This window comes from Chiloscyllium plagiosum, unplaced genomic scaffold, assembly GCF_037043375.1.
Source record: "Chiloscyllium plagiosum isolate Xiang-an unplaced genomic scaffold, Cpla_swu_hap1 HiC_scaffold_20, whole genome shotgun sequence".
In the NCBI taxonomy this organism is placed as follows: Eukaryota; Metazoa; Chordata; class Chondrichthyes; order Orectolobiformes; family Hemiscylliidae; genus Chiloscyllium; species Chiloscyllium plagiosum.
Window position 1 is genome coordinate 54,981,449 of NW_028270158.1, and position 27,208 is coordinate 55,008,656.

The 27,208-nt window shown below is 39.8% G+C and overlaps 2 protein-coding genes across 2 annotated transcripts in view; one reads left to right on the forward strand and one right to left on the reverse strand.

The window, feature by feature from the left end:
* LOC122560525 (GRB2-related adapter protein-like) overlaps positions 1-27,208 on the forward strand; it is a 262,677-nt gene that overhangs the window by 26,392 nt on the left and 209,077 nt on the right. The gene's annotated exons all lie outside the window — the stretch shown is intronic.
* The window catches only part of LOC122560527 (transmembrane protein 94-like), a 109,657-nt gene continuing 98,035 nt past the window's right edge, over positions 15,587-27,208 (reverse strand). The window contains exon 17 of the mRNA XM_043711235.2: positions 15,587-15,920. Within this exon, the coding sequence (XP_043567170.2) occupies positions 15,848-15,920 (73 nt within the window). The 3' untranslated portion in view covers positions 15,587-15,847. The remainder of the gene's footprint in view (positions 15,921-27,208) is intronic.

Consider the following 27,208-nt stretch of genomic DNA (forward strand, 5'->3'; position numbering starts at 1 on the left):
TACACAGATTTGGTCCATACTATCTGCCAATCTTGGTCTGAAAATTGGGGAAATTTGCATGTTTTTGTTAAATCTTTAACTTTTGTAATGAATCCAAGAATAGTGGAACTTGATTTCTAGCATGCAATCCCAGTGAATGTAACACTAGAACTTGATATGCAGGAGACAACCTCAAAGTTTACAGATGAGACAAAACTTGGGAAAATGATAAACTGTGAGGAGGACAATTCAAATAGACCATAATACATTGATGGAATGGGCGGATAGATGGCAAATGAAGTTCAATGTGGAGAAGTGTGAAGTGATGCACTTTGGTACAAGTGCAATATAACGGATACAATGCTAAAGGGTGTGCAGGAGCAGAGAGATCTGAGTTTATAAGTATGTAAGTTGTTAATAGTAGAAAGATTGGTCTAAATGGGAGTGTAGAGTACAAGAACAAAGAGGTAATGATGAACATATGTAAGTCACTAGTTAGACCTCAGCTGGAATATTGTCCTTTTCTGGGAAGGATTTGAATGCATTGGAGAGTGTGCAGAAGAAATGTATGAGAATGGTTCCAGGGATGAGACACTTCAGTTGTGAGCAAAGATTGGAAAAGTTTGGATTGTTTTCCTTAGACAGGTGAAGAATTAGTGGATTATTATTAGAAATTTTCAGAAACAGGAGGAGTCTGGACAGAGTGGATAGGGAGAAACAATTCCTATTCATGTATGAATTGAGAATCAGAAGACACAGTTTTAAAGTATTTTGTAAAATAAGCAAATGCCATGTGTGAAAAACCTTTTTCACAGAGTGTGTAGTTAAGGTCTAGAATAATTCACTGCCTGTAAGTGATGCAGGCAGCTTCAATTGAGTCATTTGAGGGGACACTAGATCATTATTTAAATCAAAACAATGAACAGGCTTACAGGGAAATGCAGGAGATTGGCATTAAATTAAAGTGTTCAGACAGCCTGTCAAGACATGATGGGCAATGACAATTCTGTGACCTTATCTGTTGGCTGTGGGATCACTTAGCTCCATCTATTGCATTAAATTTAAAAAGCAAAGAACTGTGGATGCTGGAAATCAGAACTAAAAACAGAAATTATTGGAAAAATTCAGCAGGTCTGGCAGCATCTGTAGAGAGAAAGCAGAGTTACTATTTGGGGTCCAGTGACCCTTCTTCTCCAGTTCTGCCAAATCTACTGAGTTTTTCCAGCAATTTCTATTTTTATTTCTAATTATTGCATGCTGCTTATGTAGCTTGGCATGCAAAGCAGTCCCTCTTTAAGTGAAACCCGGAACTGAGACCATCAGCTTTGAGATCATCACAATTGAGCTTGACTCTTTCCAGGTCTGTGCTGTAATTGCTTGGAATCCTAAATTTTACTTTTCCCTTTGTAGCTCAGCGTTGCTACAATTACCCTATCACGCCAAGATCAGCTAATCTTACCCAATCACTTAAAAACAAATATTTGCTAACATAGTAAAAATTTGCAGAGGTTGTTAAAAATTTTGCATGCAGTTCATTTGTGAAAAGTCATGAAATTGGTATTGTGTCAATTATACTGTAGTGGCATACTATAAGGGAACTTCCAATAATTTACAATGCCTTAACTTATTTTAGGAGACATTTAGAATATATGTTCACTTCTGTACTTGTCTGTGACAGCTTGACTATTTCAAACATTTTGCTACTTATAGTGACATTTTGGGAACCATCATGTCACATCATTTCAGGATGATTCCTTGGGCTTTCAAAATAGCAGAGGAGTAGATCAGTTAAAATTATGAAGATAAATCAAACATTGCAGTAAAGGTAAATCATCAGGAGTCAGACTACTGCTTTTGTCTAGAAGTTAATTAAACTTTCAATACAGAAATGCAGGACTATAAATTTAGAAAATGTAGAAGTTCTTCCACACCCTGTAGTTTTGAACTCTTCTCCAGCTGATAAACAAAGCTGAAAGGCTGAAATAATAGAACCTTGTTACTGTTTGCTTATATAAAGTCTGAAGCTTGGATATATCTAACATATAATATGTGCATACAGTAGTTCTGTATACAAAGTATTGCATTTTACAATTAAAAATGTACATGAGCTCATCACTTTAAGCTTTTGCCTTGGGAATAGCTTCAATTAATTGGATTTACCATTTATGCTTAATACTAATATTTAATCTTGCTGTAAGATTTTACAGTTATGGAAATAAGAGATTTTTGTTTTTCTTTCTTACATTCACATTGGAATTCCTTCAGTTTCATGTTTTGCCTATTACAGAACCTATTAAGTTAACAATATTAAAATTTGATGTTTTCAACACCAATTTACATTTACATAGCATTTTTAACACACAAAATAGTGCTTAAACCCAAAATCCATAAAAAGTGAGGCTATATAGAAAAGTTTCTCTTGACTACAGCTGAAACTTCTTTTAATTTGTACTGGAAATGACATGCTTTTAACACCCAAGATTGGTCGAGGGACATAGGAACTGATAGTCGTAAGGTGCTATAACTCAAAAAGTGTGTCTGGGGCCCTACCTGCTTCATTTGACACTTATTTGCTTATATGCATGAAAATCACTCCCTTGTTTCTGATGGGAGACATGATCAACCTACTAGCAATTGTTCTAGCAATTCTGTTGCTTTCTGTTTTTGAACGTAAATGAAGTTCTAGAAAGGGACTAGATTGGAAATAAGCAGGGCCCCAAGATACCATGCCATCTGTTCTGCTGATTTCCAGATCCCATTCACAGCACCAGCAATCGTCACAACAGTAAGAGTTGAAGGGGAGAGCACAGCTATTTTGTGCAATCGATGATGATTATGATGATTAATTGGTGAATGTTGTAATTTTCTTAGGGGCATATGGGCTGTGTACACCTTCTGGATCAGATCAGATGTATTTAACTGGTTACATCACGGGGAACCAGTCATGGTTCTACTGTAGTAGCTGAGTTGCATAAAAAGTTGAAAATCTTGGGAAACAGGTGCCATCAGCACAGTGCAGGTGGCAAGGTGAGGGAACTGTAGTTGCTTTGGCATTGCAGAGATCATCACTGTCCTGGCACCATGATAACATGACTACCAGGCAAAGTTCAAGAAGACACTTGTGTATGAGGAAGGTTACTATAGGAGATTTCACAGCACATGTTCTGCTAGAAGCAATCAAAGTCATTTTGCTATTGGTTTCTTTAATTCTGGTTCAAAGCATCAGTTTCAGATCTTAGTGGCATTTTGCAGCAGCTGCACCCCACTGCATCTTGCATTACTCAACTGACAAAAGATGGGATCGTGCAGGTGCAGAGAACAGCATGTAGCCATCAGAACATGGAATGATCAACTATCAAATTTTGCCAACAACACCGATTCCCACTCCTTCAATGTTCAACTGATCTACAAATACAATAAGATTTTCCTTTGTCTATGCATCTCATTCCTAACTCCTTCATCCTCTGGGCTGACAGTCCAGACTCTTGCAGATCTTCACTCTCGGTCCCAAAATCCATGGATGGATTCTAGGATACATGAATAGCTCTTGACAAGATAACTAATCACCACTTTAGGAGAGTGTCATACAGGCATGGAGGTATCACAATCAATACTTCCAGTTCCAACACTAAGCTGATATCAGATATCTGAATGTGCAAACCAGTCAGTTGGTACCTTGCAATATTCTCCTACAAGAGCCCACTCAGTATGGTAGGCCTTTTCACCCTTCATAGCATAAGTCTCCAGAGTGATATGAAACTTGTGGACAATGAGCTCCTAAAAGGAAACAATGTATCAGGAGAAAAGGAAATGGAGGGCATGGTTGCAGAGCACCAAGAATGGAGTAGAGCCAGGAGGTCTCCTCCGGATGCAATGAATGGCAGAGGGCTTTGCAATTCAGGAACATTTCTGCTGAGATGACCAAATGAGGATGCACAGCATGGCAAGGAACTTACTCTGAAATGCCTGTGCTATCATTTCCATTACTAATGCAGCCAGGATAATGTAAACTTTGATCACCAATGGAGGAAACACATCTTCTAAAAGATTTTTGCTATTAATGTTAAGAAATCTGTGATCTCTTCCACCTTTTTTGACCCATCATTAATAAAGGGGTCTCTCAAGTGGCCTGAAGTCTTTACTTACATGGTGCTCTGTACTGTTAGGTTTAAAAACGATACCTCCAACTAGATTATTGAGGGTTAGTTGGGCATGGCAATAAGCAATTGAAGGAAAATACATGACAAACAGGCTTTGTAGAAAGCAGGTTTTTTTGGCCAACAATGACCTTGCCTTGGATTGGAAATAGGCTGTTTTGCAGTGACATGTGGATTTATGTATGACCACAAAGAACAGGAATGCTTGAGAAAGTACTCAATGGCAATGCAGCACATAATATCAGATTTAGAACAGAATTTATATGGAGACTTTTCCCAGATTTTGGGATATTTCATCATTGGATAAGGGTTCGCGGACCAGTGCTATGAAACTGAGATAGAACTCTTAAGTACCAGCCGTCATCCAGGAGTCCTCGATGGGCAGAAAGCAGCAAGACTTGCTTGTTGAATATGTCCAATGTAATTTGAGCTAAAAGATTGACTCCTTAGTTTGCGTATTTCTGAAGACGATTAAGCCCTTGTGGCCTCTAACTATTCGCTTGTTTGAATTGCAGCAGAAATGCACATAGAGGTGCCAGTAAGGAAATCTCCAGAAACTTGAATCAGAGAAGCTCAAAGCCATCCCTTTTGATCCTCAGACAAACACTCCACAGTACTCTAGAACACTAGACCAACTGATTTGTTGATTCGTACCATTGATTCATAACTTTTATTTAATGGCTTACATACTTTTTTAAAACTTTTTTTCTTTCAGACTTTTGAATTTTTCTGGCCCTAGGTCTCACATTTATTTGAAAACTTCATGCCTGGATGTCTCTGTTAATGATGTTTCATACAGATAAGGAAATAAGTAGAACTTCCATTAATCTTGTTACATACCTACTGACACAACAGCTTGAAATCCCCTGTGCACAAAGGCAAGCTGAAATCAGGCCTCAGTCTAGAGAGAAAATCATGGGTGCATTTAGGCTTCTTTTTAATTTTAGTGTTTATTTTGTTTTTTTAGGTTGTATTGTATACCAACTATGTTATTACTTGGCTGAATGGAAGCTCAAATTGTTATGAAACATTTACCGGTACTTGAGTGATTTAGTTGGTAGAACATTTCTTGATATCTCTTGATACACAAATAAGTGCTTTGAAATAGTTGATTGCACAAGCTTCTACTAATTATTTTCATGTACTTCTTGCAATACACACATTATGCTTTGCTAGTGGTTATGACAAAGTGCATGGGATTGGGGTTAGTGTACTGAGATGGATAGAAAGTTGGTTAGCAGCAGGAAATAAACAGTAAGGATAAATGTGTCCTTTTCTGAATGGCAGGCAGTGACTAGTACAGCAGGTCCTCAGCTATTCACAATATTTGTTAATGATTTAGAAGAGGGAACTAAATATAATCTCTCAAAATTTGCAGGAGACATAAAGCTGGGTGGAAGGGTGAGCTATGAGGAGGATACAAATATTACACTGTGATTTGGACAGGCAGAGTGCATAGGCAAATGCATGGCAGCTACGGTATAATGTGGATCAATGCAAGCTTATCCACTTTGGTAGCAAAAATAAGAAGGCCGATTTATTATTTGAACAGCTGTAAATTGAGAGAGAGGAGTGTTCAGCAAGGCCTGGGTGTCCTTTTGCACTAGTTGCTATGAGTAAGCATACAGGTGTAGCAGGCAGTAAAGAAAGCAAAATGTATGATGGCCTTCACAGCGAGAGGATTTCAGTACAGAAGCAAGGATGTCTTGCTTCAATTATGCAATAAAAAATTACACAACACTAGGTTATAGTCCAACAGATTTATTTGTAAGTACAACCTTTTGTAGTTCTGCTCCTTTGGCAAGTAGCTAGCTAGCTAACTGATAAAGGAGCAGCGCTCCGAAAACTTGTAGTTGCAAATAAACCTGTTGGACTATAACCTAGTGTTGTGCAATTTTTAACTTTGTCCACCGCAGTCCAATACCAGCACCTCCGCATCAATTATACAGGGCATTAGTGAGGCCCTGGAATATTGTGTGCAATTTGGACCCCTTATCTGAAGAAGAATGTTCTTGCTATAGAGATAGTGCAGCAAAGATTTACCATGTTAATTCCTGGGATGGCAAGGCTGACATATGAGGAGAAAGTGAGGATTGCAGATGCTGAAGATCAGAGTCGAGAGTGTGGTGCTGGAAAAGCCTGATGAAGGGTTTATGCCCGAACAGTTGATTCTCCTGCTCCTCGGATGCTACCTGACCTGCTGTGCTTTTCCAGCACCACACTCTTGGCGAGGACTGACATATGAGGAGAGTTTGGATTGTATTCATTGGTGTTTGGAAGAATGGGGTGGTGGGGGGAGGGGAGTCTCATAGGAACCTATAAAATTCTAACAGGACTAGATACGTTAGATGCAAGAAGGATATTCCCCATGGTGGGGGAGTCCAGAACCAGGAGTCATATTTTAAGGATAAGGGTAAGCATTTTAGGACTGAGATGTGAAATCTCTTCACACAAAGGATGGTAAACCTGTAGAATTCGCGACCACAAAAAGTGTTTGAGACCAAAACATTGTGTATTTTTGAAGAAGCGATAGATACAGCTCTTGTGGATAAAAGGACCAAGGCATAAAGGAGATGACAGGAGTGGGGTAGTGTGCTCGATAATCAGCCATGATTATAATGAAAGGTGAAACAAACTTGAAGGATTGAATGACCTATTCCTGCTTCTACTTCCTGTGTTTCTGTTTGAACCATTGGTTTGAATTAGGTTGTTGCATATTTAATACCATAGCAACATAGTTGTCTGAGTTGTTTGTGATTTTTTTTGCCATATGGACAATAGCCTAAACTTTACAACACCTTTAACTTAGCAAAATGCTTCACAGGAACTAAACAAACAAAACTTGACACTGAGCTATGGAAAATATTATGTCATGACCCAGTGCGGGTTCATGTGCTGGAAATCAAGTCTCACTATTCTCGCAGTCATCAAAATTTAAAGAATCTCGTTAAACCACCAAGTTGCCCAATTTTACATAACTGCTTTACTCAAAGTTTAAAAAAAAATGAAAACCAGGTTTTCCATTCACAAGTGAATAACAATTTATTGTGATTAAACTATTTTAACTAATGGCAAAAACAATTGCTAATTTAATCATGGTTTTGAGTTGGATGGTGTGTCTAGGACTCATATGCAGTTGAATTCAGTGGTTTGATCCCCAAACTACTAATTACATGCTGGAATTTTTTTAATATAAAAATATAATCTTGATTAAATTGTTTTTTAATTGGTAGACTATATCAAGTTAAAAAATTAAGTTACCTTTTCCATTACTAATTCATCTATAATGGTCTTTCAAGGAATAAATTCTGGAAATCGGATTGACTTATCCATAATTGTAAAAATATACCGATGTCATGATTTCATTTTTCTTAATGATCCTATGTAATTGCTAACATTTGTCTGAGTGGTTTTCAAAACTAGTTCTCCTATGACGTAGTAATTGTGTTCCTGTGCAACATCGTGTTATAGAAAATCACGCATCTTAAATAGTGGGGCCTATTGGAAAGACAGGGTTAGGGGCGAACCACCAAGAATACCATTTAGCCTAATACAAACGATTGAAAATCGAAGTAAATCTTTAAATCATATATGTTAATGAAATAATAAAGTACATTTAACACTTTAGCACTAAAATCACTGACTACAGCACTGTACCTTTTACAAAGTTTTTCAGAAAACACGCAATCCGCCTGACCACGTGATGCAGAGTGGAAGTCCAGTCCTCCTCAAGATTCTCCCCAGTTTGAAATAAAGTTCCTTCTAAATGTAGACTACAATTTCTAGTTTCAAGCTAACTTTCAAGGCTTGCAGACCTAATTTTATTCCTGTTTTAGCTGAACACACTGAATTTGCATTTTGCAGACAGAGGATCGTGAGGCTGCATTTTGCTATTCAGGTAAGTGCTGGGGATAGAATTGCGTAACAGCCTTTGGGAGTTCACTTTATAAGAACAAGGTTTGCAATTCACTAATCACGCTGCTGCCAAATCGCGTTTAATAAATGCGCATTATAGGAGAACTACCTGCAGCTATAAATATTAAAAGTGCCAGTTTGATTACATGTTGTTGTTGTTGTTGTTGTTGTTTATCTATTAGCTGATATTTGTGAGACATTTTACAGAATTGCACTCTATCCTTAGGAAGTCTTGGCCATATAGAATTCATGTTTATTGATGCCTGTTTTTCCCTATTCCTATATGTCTGCTATAGAAATTTCATGTGCAACTTGCAATTTCACTCTATGATATTAGGGCAGTACACCTTTTTAATTAACAAGCATCCATTCCTCATCTGCAGGGGTGAGGGTGTTTCTGCTGTATCATCAGAACACTATTCTTAATACAATAGCATTCTAGAATTCCTTCACCTTAGCTGTAGTGTGAGCTCCCTTTTTGTAACTTAGATAACTCTGGATTTGCTTTCTAAAATAAAGAACACTGAATCCTGGAGATCTGAAACAAACAAAAATAGAAATTTCCGGAGAAACTCAAACTCTGAAGGGTCACTCAACTCAAAACTTTAACTTTTTTTTCTCCACATCCTGCCAGATTTGCTGAATTTCTCCAGCAATTTCTGTTTTGTTCGTTTCTGCTTTTTTGAGCATCAGTTAATGAAATGTGTGGAAAAACTCCCTTTAAATAGTATCAGCTTCCCCAATACCTTTTTGTGGTATTTCTGTGACCTCAAATACTGGACTTATTTAGTCATTGCTGTGATCACTGTATAAGATAGAACTGTTCCTGAACTATTCTTTGACTGACTATACATAAGATAAAGCTTTATATCTTTGACTGGACTTTGCCTGACTATACATAAAGCTATAACTTTCACTCTTGCTATATCATTACCCAGGAATAATTCCATTCCATTCGTGTCTTAACCAATTCTATTACCTCTGTTCCAGGTAACAAGTCCCACTCCAATTGTACTTTGTACTGTGGAAGTTCAATATACTGTCCACCTATCCATTTACTTAAACTTTTGCTTTCATTGCATTTTCGGGGGGTGAAATCTAGATCTTTCTCTAGATTTCTCAAACAAAACAGTTTGAGTGTCTCTTGTGGTCTCTAATATAGTTATGGATTTAATAACATTATTGGAAAAAGGGCAAACTCATATCGCTTATCTATCCTCTTCACTTCACCTGCATCATAGAAAGCATTCTATCCAGATGCATCATAGCTTGGTATGGCAAATGCTGTTGCCAAATCCACAAAAGATCACAGAGTTATGAACACAGCCCAATACATCTTGCAAACCAGCATTCCATCCCGTTGACTCAGTCTATACTTCTCGCTGCCTTAGAAAAGCAGCCAACATAATCAAAGACATCCTGATTATATTCTCTCCCTCTTCCATCAGGCAGAAGATACATAAGTTTGAAACATGTACCAACAGATTCAAGAAGACCTTTTTTTTTCTGCTGTTATCAAACTTACAAATGAACCTCTTATATATTATTGTTGATCTTTCTCTGCACCTTCTCTGTAACACTATATTCTGTTCTTTTCCCCTGATTTACTTATGTAAGGTATGATTTGTCTGAATAACATGCAAAACTTCCATTCAAGGGGGGAGGGGGGAGCAAAAAGGCAAGTAGTTTTCATAGGGGATTCTATAATTAGGGGGACAGATAGCATCCTTTGTGAGCCGGATTGGGAGTCCCGCATGGTGTGTTGCCTGCCCGGTGCCAGGGTGCAGGACATCTCCGAAAGTCTTGAAGAGATATTGGAGTGGAAGGGGGAGGATCCAGTTGTTGTGTTCCACATTGGCACAAACAACATAAGCAAGGCTAGGCAGGAGGACCTATTTGGGGAGTATCAAGCACTAGGAAGGAAATTGAAGAACAGGGCCTCGAGGGTCATAATCTCTGGATTACTGCCGGAGCCATGTGCTAATTGGCATAGGGATAAGAAAATTAGGGAAGTAAACACATGGCTAAGAGATTGGGGTGGGAAAGAGGGTTTCCATTTCATGGGACATTGGCATCAGTTTTGGAACCGGGGCGATTGTACCGATCTGGATCCAGTGTTCTGGCGAAAAGGATAAATAGGGTGATCACTAGGACTTTAAACTTGTGAGTCAGGGGAAAGGGAAAGCAACTGGGAGTATGGAGTCAAGCAGAAGGATAAGCAGCATGTGAGCAGGGTTGAAGTTCAAGACAGACTTCAAGGTAGGCATCACAGAGACAAAGTTGCAGGGTGTTCAGGACTGGCAGTTAAACATCCAAGGATTACAACTTATTGAAAAGACAGGGAGGTGGGGTTGCCCTGGTAGTTAAGAATGAAATTAAATCCATGGCATTAAATGATATAGGGTCAGATGATGTGGAGTCTGTGTGGGTGGAGTTTAGGAACCACAAAGGCAAAAAAAACCATGATGGGAGTTATGTACAGATCCCCCCAACAGTGGTCAGGACCTGGGGCGCAAGATGTACCAGGAAATAGATAGGGCATGTCAGAAAGGTACGGTCACAGTGATCATGGGGAACTTCATTATGCAAATAGACTGGGTGAATTATGTTGCCGGTGGATTCAAAGAAAAGGAATTCATGGAATGCTTACAGGATGGTGTTTTGGAACAGCTTGTGACAGAGCCTACAAGGGAGCAGGCTATTCTGGACTTAGTGTTATGTAACGAGCCAGTCTTTATAAACGATCTTAAAGTCAGGAAACACTTAGGAGGCAGCGATCATAATATGGTAGAATTCAGTCTGCAGTTCGAAAGAGAGAAGGCAAAATCGGATGTAATGGTGTTACAGTTAAATAAAGGTAATTACAGGGACATGAGAGAGGGAACTGACAAAAATTGACTGGGAGCAGAGCCTAGGGCAAGACAGTGGAGCAACAATGGCAGGGATTTCTGGGTGTAATTGAGGACACAATACAGAGGTATATCCCAAAGAAAAGAAAGATTACCCGGTGGGGGGGGGGGAATTAAACAACCATGGCTGACGAAGGAACTCAGGAAATGTATCACTGAAAAAGAGAGAGCCTATAAAGAGGCCAAGCGTACTGGGAAATCAGAAGGTTGGGAAGACTACAAAAACAAACAGAGGATAACAAAGAGAGAAATAAGGAAGGAGAGGATCAAATATGAAGATAAGCTAGCCAATAATATTAGAAATGATAGTAAAAAATTTCTTTCAATATATGAGACAAACGAGAGGCAGAAGTAGCAATTGGGTCACTCCAAATTGGTGCAGGAAGGCTAGTGATGGGAGATAAGGAAATAGCTGAAGAACTTAATAAATACTTTGAGTCAGTCTTCACAGTGGAAGACATGAGTAATATCCCAACAATTAAGGAGAATCAAGGGGCAAAGTTCAGTATGGTGGCCATTACAAAGGAGAAAGTATTTGATAATCTAAAAGGTCTAAAAATTGACAGATCTCTTGGCCCCGCTGGGCTACATCCTAGAGTTATGAGGGAGGTGGCTGAAGAAATAGCGGAGGCGTTGGTTGTAATCTTTCACATTTCACTGGAATCAGTGAAAGTCCCAAATGATTGGAAAATTGCTGTCGTAACCCTTTTGTTCAAGAAAGGACCAAGACAAAAGTTGGAAAATTATGGGCTGATTAGCCTAACCTCGGTTGTAGGTAAAATTCTTGAATTCATCGTTAAGGATAAGATTTCTAAATTTTTGGAATGCAGGGTCGAATCAGAGCAAGTCAGCATGGATTTAGTAAGGGGAAGTCGTGCCTGACAAACCTGTTAGAATTCTTTGAAGATTTAACAACTAGGTTAGACTAGGGAAACACAGTGGATGTTATCTACCTAGACTTCCAAAAGGCCTTTGATAAGGTTCCTCACGGGAGGCTGCTGAATAAGGTGAGGGCCCATGGTGTTCAAGGTGAGCTACTGGCATGGATTGAGGATTGGCTGTCTGACAGAAGGCAGAGAGTTAGGATAAATGGTTTTTTTTTTGGAATGGCAGCTGGTGACAAGAGTAGTCCCGCAGGGTTCAGTGTTGGGGCTGCAGCTGTCACTTTATATATAAATGATCTTGATGAAGAGACTAGGGGCATTCTGGCGAAGTTCGCTGATGATACGAAGTTAGGTGGACATGCAGGTAGTTCTGAGGAGGTGGGGATGCTGCAGAAAGATCTAGACAGTTTAGGAGAATGGTCCAAGAAATGGCTGATGAAATTCAATGTGAGCAAATGCGAGGTCTTGTACTTTGGAAAAAAGAGCACAGGCAAGGACTATTTTATAAATTGTGAGAAAGTTCATAAAGCCGAAGTAGAAAGGGAGCTGGGGGTGCTAGTACAGGATTCTCTAAAGGATGTCTTGCAGGTTGAGTCCGTGGTTAAGAAAGCAAATGTAATATTGTCATTTATTTCCAGAGGGTTGGAATGTAAAAGCAGTGAAGTGCTACTAAGACTTCATAAAGCTCTGGTTAGGCCCCATTTAGAATATTGTGTCCAGTTTTGGGCCCCACACCTCAGGAAGGATATGGTGGCACTGGAGCGTGTCCAGTGGAAATTCACACGGATGACCCCTGGAATAGTAGGCCTACCATACGCTGAACGGCTGAGGATCCTGGGATTGTATTCATTGGAGTTCAGAAGGTTGAGGGGAGATCTAATAGAAGCTTACAAGATAATGCATGGCTTAGGAAGGGTGGACGCTGGAAAATTGTTTCTGTCAGGTGGGGATACTAGGACTCGTGGACACAGTTTTGGAATTAGAGGGGGTCAATTTAGAATGGAAATGAGGAGACATTTCTTCAGCCGGAGAGTGGTGGGCCTGTGGAATTCACTGCCACAGAGCGCAGTGGAGGCCGGGATGTTAAATGTCTTCAAAACAGAGGTTAATAAATTTTTAATCTCGCAAGGAATTAAGGGATACAGGGAGAGTGCAGGTAAGTGGCGTTGAAATGCCCATCAGCCATGATTGAATGGCGGAGTAGACTCGATGGGCTGAATGGCCTTACTTCCACTCCTATTTCTTATGGTCTTAAAACAATACTTTTCAATGTATTTCAGTACATGTGACAATAATAAATCAAATCAAAATCAGGAACATGTACAAGCATAAATTTGGAAGAACATTGTTGCAAGAGGATAGTGAAGGAGACTATTAAAGGCTGCTACAGTTTGGGAGGAATTTGAAGGCAACAGGGAGAATCTTAAAAGGTAATATATTCAGACATGGCAGCTGTGACGCAGCACCTTTGGGAATGGAGTCTTTCAAAGGTTCTATGAATCTGCTTCAAATAAAGTTTTTAACTGAATGCAAGTATCTAGCATTCCGTAACCTGTCTGGAAAATGCACGCGATGTTTTTCAAATGTGAAAGCATTCAGTTGAAAATTTCATTTTGCCTACTTTTGGATAATTGGTTGGATGGTATCTTCTATCTATGGGCCATTTACAAAGATTAGTCACCCCCTTCAATTTCTATCCTTAAATTTCAATATAAATAATAAGTATTTTCAGATTGGTATAATATCTGTTTTGCTGCTCAGTGGAACTGCTGGCTCTTTACATCCTGTCAGTAAGCATAGTGCACTTTAATTTGTCAGGTATTAATGTTGGTGTTACCTTAGTGTGCATTTCATAAGTAGAGGGGAAAAAATTATGTGTGATTTTGTAATTGGCATCCACTATCACCCTAGAACTGAGAATAGAATAATTTACATTTACTGGGACATGGATGTGCTAACCTAAGTACATTATACAGCTAACATCTGGCAGACATAATGAGGTTTCACCATATTATGCAAGTTCTAAAATAAAACACACAACTCTGTGTAACGAGCACTTGCAAAAAAAAGTGATACATTAAAACATTGCTGTTCTCAATTAACATGTATAAATTTATGTGAACAGTAAGAGATTCAACATTTGGCATTATCCCACAATCCAGTAATTGAATTCCAAAGCATTTTCCAATCATTCCATAATGTTTAGAAATAATTTGAAGTATAAAATGTTCTTATTATCCCATGATAATCAATGCACAAAATATAGTTAATCTACCCGAGACAGCAACTTTTCTATTAACAATTATAAGAAAATTTGATTTTGTACTTAAAAGAATGTCCTTGCTGTGTTTTAATTTTGAATTGCAGAGTTGTTTATGAATGGTCAATTTTTGATGCAGTTTATATAGCCTGACCAAAATACATTTTTAATGCAAGCCATCTTCTTTTGTTTCATTTTATTTATTTATCAGGACACACATGCAAAAATATCACAATGATCTGAATTTGTTGTTTAAATTGATATTTTTCATTGCTTTTATATGTGACATTTTCAGTTTACACATTAGTGATTCTACACATATGAGATTGACACTTTTACTGATTTTAGCATGGACACTGTGTAGACTAATGCTGTCTGAACAGGCATGGTGTCCTGTGACAGCATCCTTAAATATAGACTACACTAATGATGTAATCTTTAAAACTACAAAAGAGATTGCAATTGTGTCAGTTTCTAACATTGAAAGCTTAACTTTTAATAAAATTATGGTTCGGTGGACTGCTTGAAGATTTACAAAAAGTAGACTTGCACCAGCTGCAGTCATAAGCGGAAAATTGAAGTTAGCATCTCCGGCAGCTGGTCCCACACCACCAAAACAATTCAAATTGCTTGTGGTTTTCTGCAGAGAAACTAGATTGGTGTTGCACTTCCTGTATCCATGTGACATAGTTTTCACAAATGAAAGGAATATTGTATGACCAATCTGTTAGGCGAAAGTGAGGACTGCAGATGCTGGAGATCAGAGTTAAGATTAGAGTGGTGCTGGAAAAGCACAGCAGGTCAGGCAGCATCCGAGGAGCAGGAAATTAAGGGCTCCTGCCCGAAACATCGATTTTTCTGCTCCTCGGATGCTGCCTGACCTGCTGTGTTTTTCCAGCACCACTCTAATCTTGACTCTGACCAATCCATTAGCTGACCGTGTTTCCAAGTGTATCATCACAGGTTTACAAACCATCTAATATCCATTTAGCATTTGGTAAACAGCATTGCGAAAAAGTCCCCTAAATAATATAGATTAACAATGTTAATAATAGTAACTACAAATTAATAGGAAATACATGGACAGCAAATACCAATTCAAAACTATTTGTCGTTTGTTTTTCTAAATGTGAATCAAATTTATCATGAGAAATATATTTCACTCCATGTTAAAATACCTGCAGCTTTCTTATTCTATTTGAATCTGTTGTTTAACTGATTCAAGTCTCCCCAATGTTTTACAACCATCTGTTTCCTCTCTTGCACTGCACTCAATGGCAGAAAACAACTAATTAAAATGTTGCACTGTCCTTTTTGACAAATAAAGGAACAATTTTAAGCCTTTCTTGATCAGCATTAAGAACATATGTTGAATAATGTATTCACAGATTCTGTTAATAGATTCATGTATAGCTGGGAATAATTAATAATGTAAATAAATAATGTGCAAATTTATGACTAATATAAATTGATGAATTAATTTTATTATGGAAATACAGAAATCAAACAAAGTCTCCATTTTAAAAACATAATGAAGTATTTTAAAGTGTTTTTCTAATTCCTTATCCATTATTTATGTCACAAACTATTATTTTACTACATTCTTTTTCAACATTTGGTTAAGAGTAGAATAAAGGTCTAACTTCCTCAGGTTATATCTGAAGGACGTGTTAATTCTCAGTTCTAAAAGCATGAAGATTATTCTTTTTTTAAATGTAGAAAGTGAGTTATTCCCAATTTCTCTCAGAATGGAGAATTCATTCCAAGCTTGGTATCAAACTGTAACTTCTGTTTCTTTTGATAATGCACTCGCATTCTGTAAACACAAAAACATCAAACAAAAACTGTCAGATTTGTCCATTTGAGGCTTTTTGTCTATGGTCAGCTAGGTGTCAAAGATTTGCAGAGACTAATCATCCTACATGAACTGTCAAACCAAATAATTGTGAAAAACCCAAACTGCATCAGTTTTCTTTATCCTGACTTGCAATTCACATTAAATAAATCCTGAGAACTTAAGCAGGCTGGCAAGAGCCAAAACCTATGGATAAACTGAGTATGTGGACCCGTAGAGATGCAATCACCTTAAAACATTGCTAAATATTCTGGTGCTTGTTGAATTTGGACCACAGTATCCTTTGGTGCATTGATTTGTAGAGTTAACTGGACTTGAGAAGGAAGGACTCCAGTTCACAGAAGCAGATCCACCACTCTAAGCAGCCAGATTCCCTGTTCAGATATAGTCAACAACAGTGTCCTGGCATATTGTGGGCCTGTTCTATACTGCAGTTGGGATAGAGAATTAATGCAGCTCCTATTTCTCATTGTCTCAAATGTCACCATGAAATTGATAATTCTGAAAGAGATCCTACTTACTAATACTTCCTGCCACTAACCCTTCCAGAGGTAGTAAGTAGTTGGTTGTTAAGTGAATTTGAGACCAAGTGGTACGATGAGCGCACAGCCTTTCATAAGATTTGCCTCACTATGACTCAATCAAAAAATACTGCATTCTAGAAACATGAACACTTGTTTACATTCAGCCTTCAGTACCACCTTCCTGTTGTGATTATTCCAAACCTCAGCTTCTTCAGGAGCTGGATCGCATCTGCTTTTAGCGTTGTGCAAGGATATATGCAAAGCACCTTATGACATGGCAGCACCTGCAATTCTCTAAAATGTAAGTGTTTTGCATCCATTGAGGAGAAATTAGCTTCATAATAGTGTCAGTCTGTAGGTCAAAACAACTGGAGATGGATGAATCAAGTGCATGGAATTGGACTAGATGTTTCTCCTAAAGGATTAGGTAATGGGCCAGTATAGGTCAAAGCCTCCTTCACAAACCATTTCCCCAACTTGTCATAAATTCTACTTACAGCTTGGTGCTGCATGTCATACATGAGCTGAAGACATCTCTTTGTTGCATGGTTCGGGACTGTAGATCATGAAGAATTACTTGAATATATTGTCTTATACACTGCAAGTTTAATTTGCATTAGGAATTTTCTGTCATTGAGGAGAGATGAAGAAGATCCAATTTGGCAATAATCAAAGGGAACTGTTTCTAAACTAAAGTTATTTGTGACAGCTTCAAAGTAGGCAGGACTTGTGAATCACCAAGTAAGTTACCTTTGAAAAGTCTCTTTCAAATTATAGAATTTCAGGGCAGCCACCATACAAACTGGTTAATCTATTATTCAAAATGGCAAATCAGGAGCACTAAAACAACCCCAAGTGAGGTTAGTCATATTGGTGAATGTGAGCACTTAAATTCCATCAGAAAGCAGAGATTTCAACTTCCCCTTTAAGAGGGGTGATGATGTTATGGCGTTGTTGCTGGTCTAAAAATTCAGAGATTAGATACCCTATAGTGTGGAAACAGGCCCTTCGGGCTCGTTCCACACCGACCCTCCGAAGAGTAACCCACCCGGACCCATCTCCCTCTGACTAAAGCACCTAACACTATGGGCAAATTAGAATGGCCAATTCACCTGACCGGCACATCTTTGGACTGTGGGAGGAAACCAGAGCACCCGGAAGAAACCCACGCAGACATGGGAGAATGTGCAAACTCCACACAGTCACCCAAGGCTGGAATCGAACCTGGGTCCCTGGTGCTGTGAGGCAGCAGTGCTAACCACTGAGCCACCATGCCACCCAAATGATCCAGATGATATTGTGGAGACCATGATTCATATTCCACAGTGACAGATGGAGAAATTTGAATTCAGTAAAATATGGAATTAAATGTCTAATAATGACCATGAACTGATTGATTGTTGTAAAAACCCTTTGTTTCATTAATGTTCCTTGTGGAAGGAATACGGCTATCCTTACCTAGTCTTGCCTGCATGTGACCCCAGACCCACAGTGATGTAACTGCCCTTTGAAATACCCTAGCAAAGCCATTCAGATGTATTCAAACCACTAAAAAAAGTCCAAAAGTCAGAATTGACACTTGACATCAACCTAGGCGCTAGAAATGATAACTGGAAACTCAGCTCTGTTAATTTTGCCAAGTCCTCCTTACCAACATCTGGGATCTAGTGCCAAAATTGAGAGCTGTTTTAAAGATTAGTTAAGCAACAGCCTGACTTAACTGTTCATATGGAATCATGCTTTGCACACAATCTCACAGATAATACCATTACCATCTCTGTGTATGTCTGGTATCACTGGAAGAACAGATCCAGCAGAGATGGTAACACAGAAGAAGTTGTTCTTAAGAAGGTTGACTGGATTTGAAACAATCACCCTGTTTTCTCTCCACAGAAGTTGCCACATCCGCACACTTTTTCGAGCAGTTTCTATTTTCAGGTGCAAAAGATAATATGGCTGCATTTGCAATAGTCTTTAGGCATGATGATCCATCTCAGTCTCCCCCAGCATCGTAGATACCAGTTCTCAGCCAATTTAATTCACTCCACATGATATCGAGAAATGGCTGAGGGCACTGGATATTGCTTAGAATATGGTCCCCAAAAACACTGCAGCAATAGTACTGAAAGCTTGTCCTCCAGAACTTTCTGCACCTCTGACCAAGCTGTTCCAGTACAACTACAACACTGGCATCTCCCTAACAATCATGAAAATTATCTATCCTGTAACAAAAAGCAGGACTATTTCAACTCAGCCAATTACAGCCCCAGGGAGAAAGAGAGGACTGCAGATGCTAGAGATCAGAGTCAACAAATGTGGTGCGGGAAAAGCACAGCCCATCAAGCAGCATCTGAGAACCAGAAGAGTCGACATTTCGAGCATAAGTTCTTCATCAGGAATGTTGATGAAGATCTTATGCTCGAAACATCAACTTTCCTGCTCCTCGGATGCTACCTGACCAGCTGTGCTTTTCCAGCACCACATTTTTTGACCCTAATTACAGCCCCATCAAAGGATGATGTTTAGACTCTCTTTTGTTGGAGACTTCAACCCATATCTACTGACTTGAATTAAGATAAAATCAATTAAGTCAGCACAATTCACATACAAAAATGAAGTATAGCTTTTCACAATTGAACAAAATCAACTAAGTTATGCTCTCAGAAGTTTGGCCTGAAGAAGAGCATTTCCTGATCATCCACAGAAATTCTAGAGGACTTAGGGGATCATTCCTTTTAAAGAAACTGACAACAATTTCTGAATGTTACATATATAAAGAGTGAACCAGAAATCCAGGAGTTTCCATCAATGATTCATCCTTGCTCTAGATATGTTGTTAAGACACCCCATTCCCCACTCTATAGAATGCATTCAGAGAGGTTTTATTTCTACACTGTTCTTCTCACTAGAAAAAACTTTTAAAATGATACATATTGTTGATTGAGATGTCTTTAGATTTTTTAACTATGTACTAAATTCAAAATTACTGCTAACAGTATTCATTGGTACTGAAAAGGTAATTTTATATTTGTGGAATATCCAGTTTCTTTTCATTGATCGAAAACACAAATTTTCTAAATGTTTGTTTATCTTTATTTTAGCTCTTACTGCAGTATAATCATTAAAATTTACTCAAGGGAGTCCTAGGGATGTGGAACATACTACCTGCAACAGTAGTAGACTTGCCAACTTTAAGGGAATTTAAATGGTTTTGGATAAACATATGGATGAAAATGGAATCATGTAGGATAGATGGGTTCCACAGGTTGGCACAACATCAAGGGTTGAAGGGCCTGTACTGCGCTGCAATGTTCTATGTTCTATTTATTTTGCTTTCTGAAAAAATTCAAATAAAGCATAAAAGCAGTTTTGTAACTTGCCATTCTGCTGTGTGTGAATACTACAGTTTGCTTATCTATTTGCTGACATCACAGCTGTTGCAGCTGAAGATAACCTCTTGATATGGCACCAAATGTAAACTGTTGGGCAAGGAAAAACCATGTGCCAGAAAGATAATTCTATGGTAGTACAGAACTTGAGTATTGCTGGAAAATGGCAGATTTTGTCAAAACTTTCCATGTTGCACTCATTAGGACACTTTACAAGAGGTATTTCCATGGAGAATGCTTCTAGCAATCATAACTGCCAGGGTTTTTTTGAATTTTAAACCAGACAGGTTGACTGTGGTCAGGCCATTGCAAATTTCAATGGTAGTATGATGTTAGGCATGTAGGCCATACATCCCAATAACTGTGACACATCGTATCAAACAGCACACCTCTACACCATTTATAACAAGCAGGGATACTGACTATGACCATACTGGCATGCTGGTAAAACTTGCAATATCATGTCCACTATTAGACGTAATTCTGTAATTGGTCCTGGATGTGTGCAAAGAATTATACTGATAATCAATTTAAGATTGTTAGTCAAGGATTGTCAGTAACACATTTGCTTGCACTGGAAGTTGCAATATATTACTACACAGGGCCCTCCTCTTAGCAGACAACAAAATACACACACTATCAACTCAGCAAAAAAGTTGACAGGCATTCAGTGGATCATTTCGCAAGACAATGTAATTTTTTTAAAATTAAAGAGGACAATTGGAAGACTATTTGCAGAGATTCAATCACTCAGTGTAACTTTAGAATCCAATGATCTATTTGTAAGGTTAGTTTTTATTAAACTCAATAATGACCAATAGATTGATCAGCGTCAGATGGGAATTGATCCCTGCAATATTCAGTGGAATAAGACGCAACATACTAAATGATTTACCAAAAGTGAATTAATCCATAGTAATTGACATGGCTTATTTATTGTGGAGCCAAATAAAACATGACAATTATATTTATTATTTCAGTATTTAAAATGTTTATTTTGGCTTCAAGTAGTACTGCAAGAAGTACTCTTGTGGTTGAACAGTTGGCTGAGCAATTATCACGAGTGTGTTATTTGCATTAGGTTACTTTTAGATTGGTTTAGGTTCTGTCACTCCCATTCTCCACCATTTTGCATACTTAGTTCAGATTAGTGTTCACACTTCTGCCCATGAGGAGCAGTAAGTGCATGAGTAGCTCTATGGCAATATGGTCTTTACATAGAGTTATGGAGATGTACAGCATGAAAACAGACCCTTCGGTCCAACCCATCCATGCCGACCAGATATCCCAACCCAATCTAGTCCCACCTGCCAAAACCCGGCCCATATCCCTCCAAACCTTTTCTATTCATATACCCATCCAAATGCCTCTTAAATGTTGCAATTGTACCAGCCTCCACCACATCCTCTGACAGCTCATTCCATACACTTACCACCCTCTGCGTGAAAAGGTTGCCCCTTAGGTCTCTCTTATATCTTTCCCCTCTCACCCTAAACCTATGCCCTCTAGTTCTGGACTCCCCGACCCCAGGGAAAAGACTTTGCCTATTTATCCTATCCATGCCCCTCATAATTTTGTCCTCCCAGATTAATTGTGAATTTCACTGTTTATTAATTTTCCCAGATGCACTCCGATGTCCAGCCATACACGAATTCAAACAGCAAAGGCGCGAACTGTGCAGGTTCTCTCTCTCTTTCTCTCTCTCCTGCATTGTCCTCACCATGTGCTTCCTTTTGTCTGCTCTTCTCCCTTTTAAACTGCTGTTGTTTTGACTTTTTTTTTCCAAAAGTTCCAAAACAATGCAACAACATATAAAACAGTAATTGCTGCTCCTGGAATTCGAGGAAATCACCTCCAACACCTAAAATACCTCAAAAAAAGGATCAGCTCTTACAGCCAGAATTTTTTCCCATCCTCCATCTTGGATTACCCAGAATCAATGGAATCATTAAAAATCTGAATCCAAAACTCATTGCTAAACATCCAGAAAATAGTTTTCCAAATGCAGATTGTGAACTGTCCACTAAATTCAAACTACTGTTTGATTTGCAGGAATATTACAAAAAAGGTCCAATAAGTGCCAACTGAGTCCATGAGTGGGTCAATAGGTCCAACGAGCAATGAGTGTCAACAATGTTTCCGGAGAATGCAAAGCAAATGGCATAAAAATAAAAGTATTGAATTCACTCTTCAGTGTCAAATACGTTTTCACAGGGTATAACTCATTATTGTCAAAAGAATTTCCATTAGTAAAATAAAAAAATCCTTCAAGTTGCTTGTTTTTGGAGTTGAAATCTCAATGACAAGAGGTATGTGATGACAACTTAATTCAGTGTACACCGATGACAGCTCAGCTTATGCACAGTGATTTCCACTGTGAGACACTAGTTTAGTTTTGCCTCGTTTAAATGTAAAAGCAGAAATTAAAGGATTCACATCTAGCCTGTGATTTTCAGTTCAGGCTTGATTAAAAGGCCCACAAGAACGAATCAAAATGATCACTGATGAATAATTTGCATCAAGGAATACACTGTTGACAGAAGCATTAATGTCAATGAAAAAAGAAACATGATTCATTGATGATGGCTTGTCAAAGTTCCATCTTATGAATAATTACATGAAAGAATATAAGCTACGCCTTCCACTAGGACATGATTAAATGCAGGATTATTCATGATAGCAGCATTTGGAGTGCATTTTTTCTTTGAACTATTGTGTAATTTCTGTTTCTGCAAATTTATGGACTTTTGTACAAGTATTCATATTTGTCTGCATTTATTGAAAAGCCATATTTTTAAATCTTTGATTCATTGGGAATGAAACTGATCTTGGATGACAGTACAGATTGGACGATATATCAGCAGCCCTCCCTTCTTCACACTGCGCTGACCTTGTTGTTCATTATAGATAGCAAGTAGCTGCTACATGCAATCCCGGTTAACATTGCACAAGCCCTTGCAGATACCCTTTGTTCCACAATGTAAATCTGTGGTCATTATTAATGGTGTGGATTCTTCCTTAGTTTGGTATTTCCTTTTTTAATATTCACTTTCCAGAACAGTTCCCATACCACCCTACCTGCACTTTGATGAATGTAAACATACAAATAAGAACTATTGAGCTTTTTGATTCCAGAAAGAGACATGGTAAAAATATCCAGTTAACTGATATCTGCTTTCAAGAGTGGGGGGAGGGTAAATGCCTGTGAATGCTTAGAACCGTTGTATGTAAAGAGAAATCAGGAAAAGGCAACCTCACCTCACTGTGACTTTGATGCTTCATCCCTTCATCTGTGGGAGACATCTTACTACCTTAACACAGATGGCTTTGCTGACATGAGTATGCTATGTAGGCAGAATGCCAAAGTCTAACACACTTCCTATTGGCAACTCTCCAGGAATTCAGCTCACCATGAGCAATCGTAACCATGCAGGAACTCTGCCAATGTCTTTGCTGGAATCATTTCCTCAAACTAACATGATTGTCAGTGCTTTTATGAGTAAAGGTCATCAGGAAGACACACATTCTTTCCCTCCAACGTGAAACTCACACCAACTGATTAATGACCACATCTGATTTAATTTCCAATTGCAAAACAATAATGCTTTATTTTGAAGTGATTGAAACTTGCCAACTTATTATTCAGAGGTTTTTTTCTTAACATTGTGAAGTTTGTTTGCATGTCTCTATGATGTGTTGATTTTATAAAGTGAATATTGCACAGGGTTTTTTGTTAGGAACTTTAAACAAGCTGAATTCCCAGTAAGGAGAAAGTGAGGACTGCAGATGCTGGAGATCAGAGCTGAAAATGTGTTGCTGGAAAAGCGCAGCAGGTCAGGCAGCATCCAAGGAGCAGGAAAATCGACGTTTCGGCCATGAGCCCTTCCTCAGGAATGAGGAAAGTGTGCCAAGCAGGCTAAGATAAAAGGTAGGGAGGAGGGACTTGGGGGAGGGGCGTTGGAAATGCGATAGGTGGAAGGAGGTTAAGGTGAGGGTGATAAGGTGAGGGTAATAGGCTGGAGTGGGGATGGGGGCGGAGAGGTCAGGAAGAAGATTGCAGGTTAGGAAGGTGGTGCTGAGTTTGAGGGTTGGGACTGAGACAAGGTGGGAGGGAGGGGAAATGAGGAAACTGGAGAAGTCTGAGTTCATCCCTTGTGGTTGGAGGGTTCCTAGGCGGAAGATGAGATGGTTTTCCTCCAGCCGTCGTGTTGCTATGGTCTGGCAATGGAGGAGTCCAAGGACCTGCATGTCCTTGGTGGAGTGGGAGGGGGAGTTGAATTATTGAGCCACGGGGTGGTTGGGTTGGCTGGTCCGGGTGTCCCAGAGGTGTTCTCTGAAACGTTCCACAAATAGGCAGCCTGTCTCCCCAATATAGAGGAGGCCACATCGGGTGAAGTAAGTGATGTGTGTGGAGGTGCAGGTGAATTTGTGGCAGATATGGAAGCATCCCTTGGGGCCTTGGAGGGAAGTAAGGGGGGAGGTGTGGGCGCAAGTTTTGCATTTCTTGCGGTTGCAGGGGAAGGTGCCAGGAGTGGAGGTTGGGTTGGTGGGGGGTGCTCCCTACCTTTTATCTTAGCCTGCTTGGCACACTTTCCTCATTCCTGAGGAAGGGCTCATGCCCGAAACGTCGATTCTCCTGTTCCTTGGATGCTGCCTGACCTGCTGCGCTTTTCCAGCAACAGATTTTCAGCTATGATCTCCAGCATCTGCAGTCCTCACTTTCTCCTAGAAGATTTTAACCTACTGCGAATCCTCTTACAAGGATGCCTTCCTTGAAGAAGCTCTCTTCCTTCCTCTACAAGGATTTCAGTGAGTCCCTCTCTCACTGCACCCCAGGTCATCTCCTCTGCCCAGAAGCTCTTCAGCCACGTACTCAAACAGACTCACTACCACAGCCACATCTCCTTCCTCAGCACCTGCCTATGGAACCGACTGACCCTGCACGGACTCTGGACTATGTTCAGACCAACAACATTTGGACCCAACCAGGACAACCAGTATCTACAACAAATCTGAAGCCTCCAGCAACAGACCTCCCTCCGGATCCTCTGCTCCAAGCTTGCAGCCATGCGCCGCTACCTACATTCCCTGCAATTAGCCCTACCCTAGCTCAGGACAACACTCTCACGGACTTGCAAAGGACCTCTACTGTTCTTCATCCTCAGAAGAATCTATACACTAAACAGTCCTCCCTCAGCGGATAAATCAGTACTCCTGTATGTTGAATACTACTTGGAGAGTGGCAAGGGCACAAAATGTAGTCTGGGTAGACTGTGTTCGTTGCTTTTGATGTGGTCGCCTCTACATCAAGGAGACAGGATGCCAACTCGCAGAGTGTTTCAGGAAATATCTCTGGGACACACACAGCAAACAACCCCACCGCCCTGTGGCCCACCACTTCAACTTCCCCTCCCACTCCCCCAAGGACATGCAAGCCCTGGACCTCCTCCACCGCCAACTCCAAGCCACGTGACAACTAGAGGAAGAATGCCTCATCTTCTACCTTGGGACTCTTCAACCACATGGCATCAACATCGACCTCACCAGTTTCCAAATCCCCCCTGCCCCCACCTCATCCCAGATCCAATCCTCCAACTTGGCACCGACCTCTTGACCTGTCCTACCTGTCCATCTTCCTTCCCACCTATCCGTTCCACCTTTCCCACTGACCTATCACTATTACCCCCTCACTTGCATCCACCTATTACCTTCCCAGCTACCTTCAACCCAACCTCACCCCACCTCCTATTTATCTCTCAGCCCCTTTCGCATTGATGAAGGGCTTATGCCTGAAACATCGATTCTCCTGCTCCTTAGATGCTGCCTGACCTGCTATTCTTTTCCAGTGCCACGCTTTTTGACTCTGAGGTATTTCAATGCCAACTATGAAGAATGGTTCAGTATAAACACTACCAATGAGCTGACCAGGTTCTAAAGAACATAGATGCTAGATTGGGTCTGGGGAATCTAGTGAGGGAAACAACAAGAGGGAAAAATATACTTGTCCTCATCCTTCCCAGTCTGCTGGCTGAGGATGCATGGGTCCATGACATTATCAGTAAGAGTAACCAGCGCACTGTCCTTGTGGAGATAAAGTCTCACTTTCCCATTGAGAATACCTTCAATTGTGTTTTGTGACACTATCACCATGCTAAATGAGGCAGACTTCAACCAGAGCTAGCAACTCAAGACTGCCCATTCTACTCCAGCACAATCTGCAGCTTCATCCCCAGCATATCCATCACTTAATCATTGCCATCAAGTCAGGGGATCAACCTGGTTCCACGGAGAATGTAGGAGAGCTTGCTAGGACCTGCACCAGGCATCCTAAAAATGAGATAACAACCTGGTGAAGCTACACTACAGGACTATTTGCATGCCAACCAGCTTAATCAACAGGTGATGGATGGATCCCATAGCCAACAGACCAGATCTCAGCTGTGCAATCATGCCAAATCCAGTTGTAAATGGTGGTGAACAGTTAAACAACTCACTGGAGGAGAATGCTCCACAAATATCCCTTTCTAGAATGATGCAAGAACCCAGTACATCAGTGCAAAAGATACGCTGAAGCATTTGCAGCTGAAGTGCCAAGTGAATGATCCATCTCAGCTTCGTCAAGTAGTCTCTAGCATCACAGATACCCGTCTTCAGCCAATTCAATTCATTCCATGTGATATAAAGAAAAGGTTGGATGCACTAGATACTGCAAAGGATGACCCTGAAAACATTCCAGTGATAATACAGAAGACTAGTGCACTAGAACATGTCCCTCCAGCCAAGCTCTTCCAGTACAGTTACAACTCTGGAAAAGACCTGACAATGTGGAGAATTGCCAGGTATGCTATGTACAATGGCTGGGACAAATCTAACCCAGCCAATTACTGCCCCATTAGTCTACTCTCAATTATCAGTAAAGTGATGTAAGGTGTCATCAACAGTGCTATGAAGCAGTACCTGCTCAGCAATAACCTGTTCACTGACACCAAGTTTGGGTTCCACCAGAGCCACTCAGTTCCTGACCTCATTGTATCTTTGGTTCAAACATGGACAAAAGAGCTAAATTCTAGAGATGAGGTGAGAGTGACAGCCCTTGACATTAAGACTACATTTGACCAGGTGTGGCATCAAGAAGCCCTAGCAAAACTAGAATCCATGGGTATCTGGGGCACGCTGTCCACTGTTGGAATCATACCTGGACATAGGCAGGTGGCTGTGGTTGTTGGAAGTCGATCATCTCAGCTCCAGGACATCTCTGCAGGAGTTCCTCATGGCAATGTCTAGACCCAAATATCTTCAGCTACTTCATCAATGACCTTCCCTCCATCATAACGGG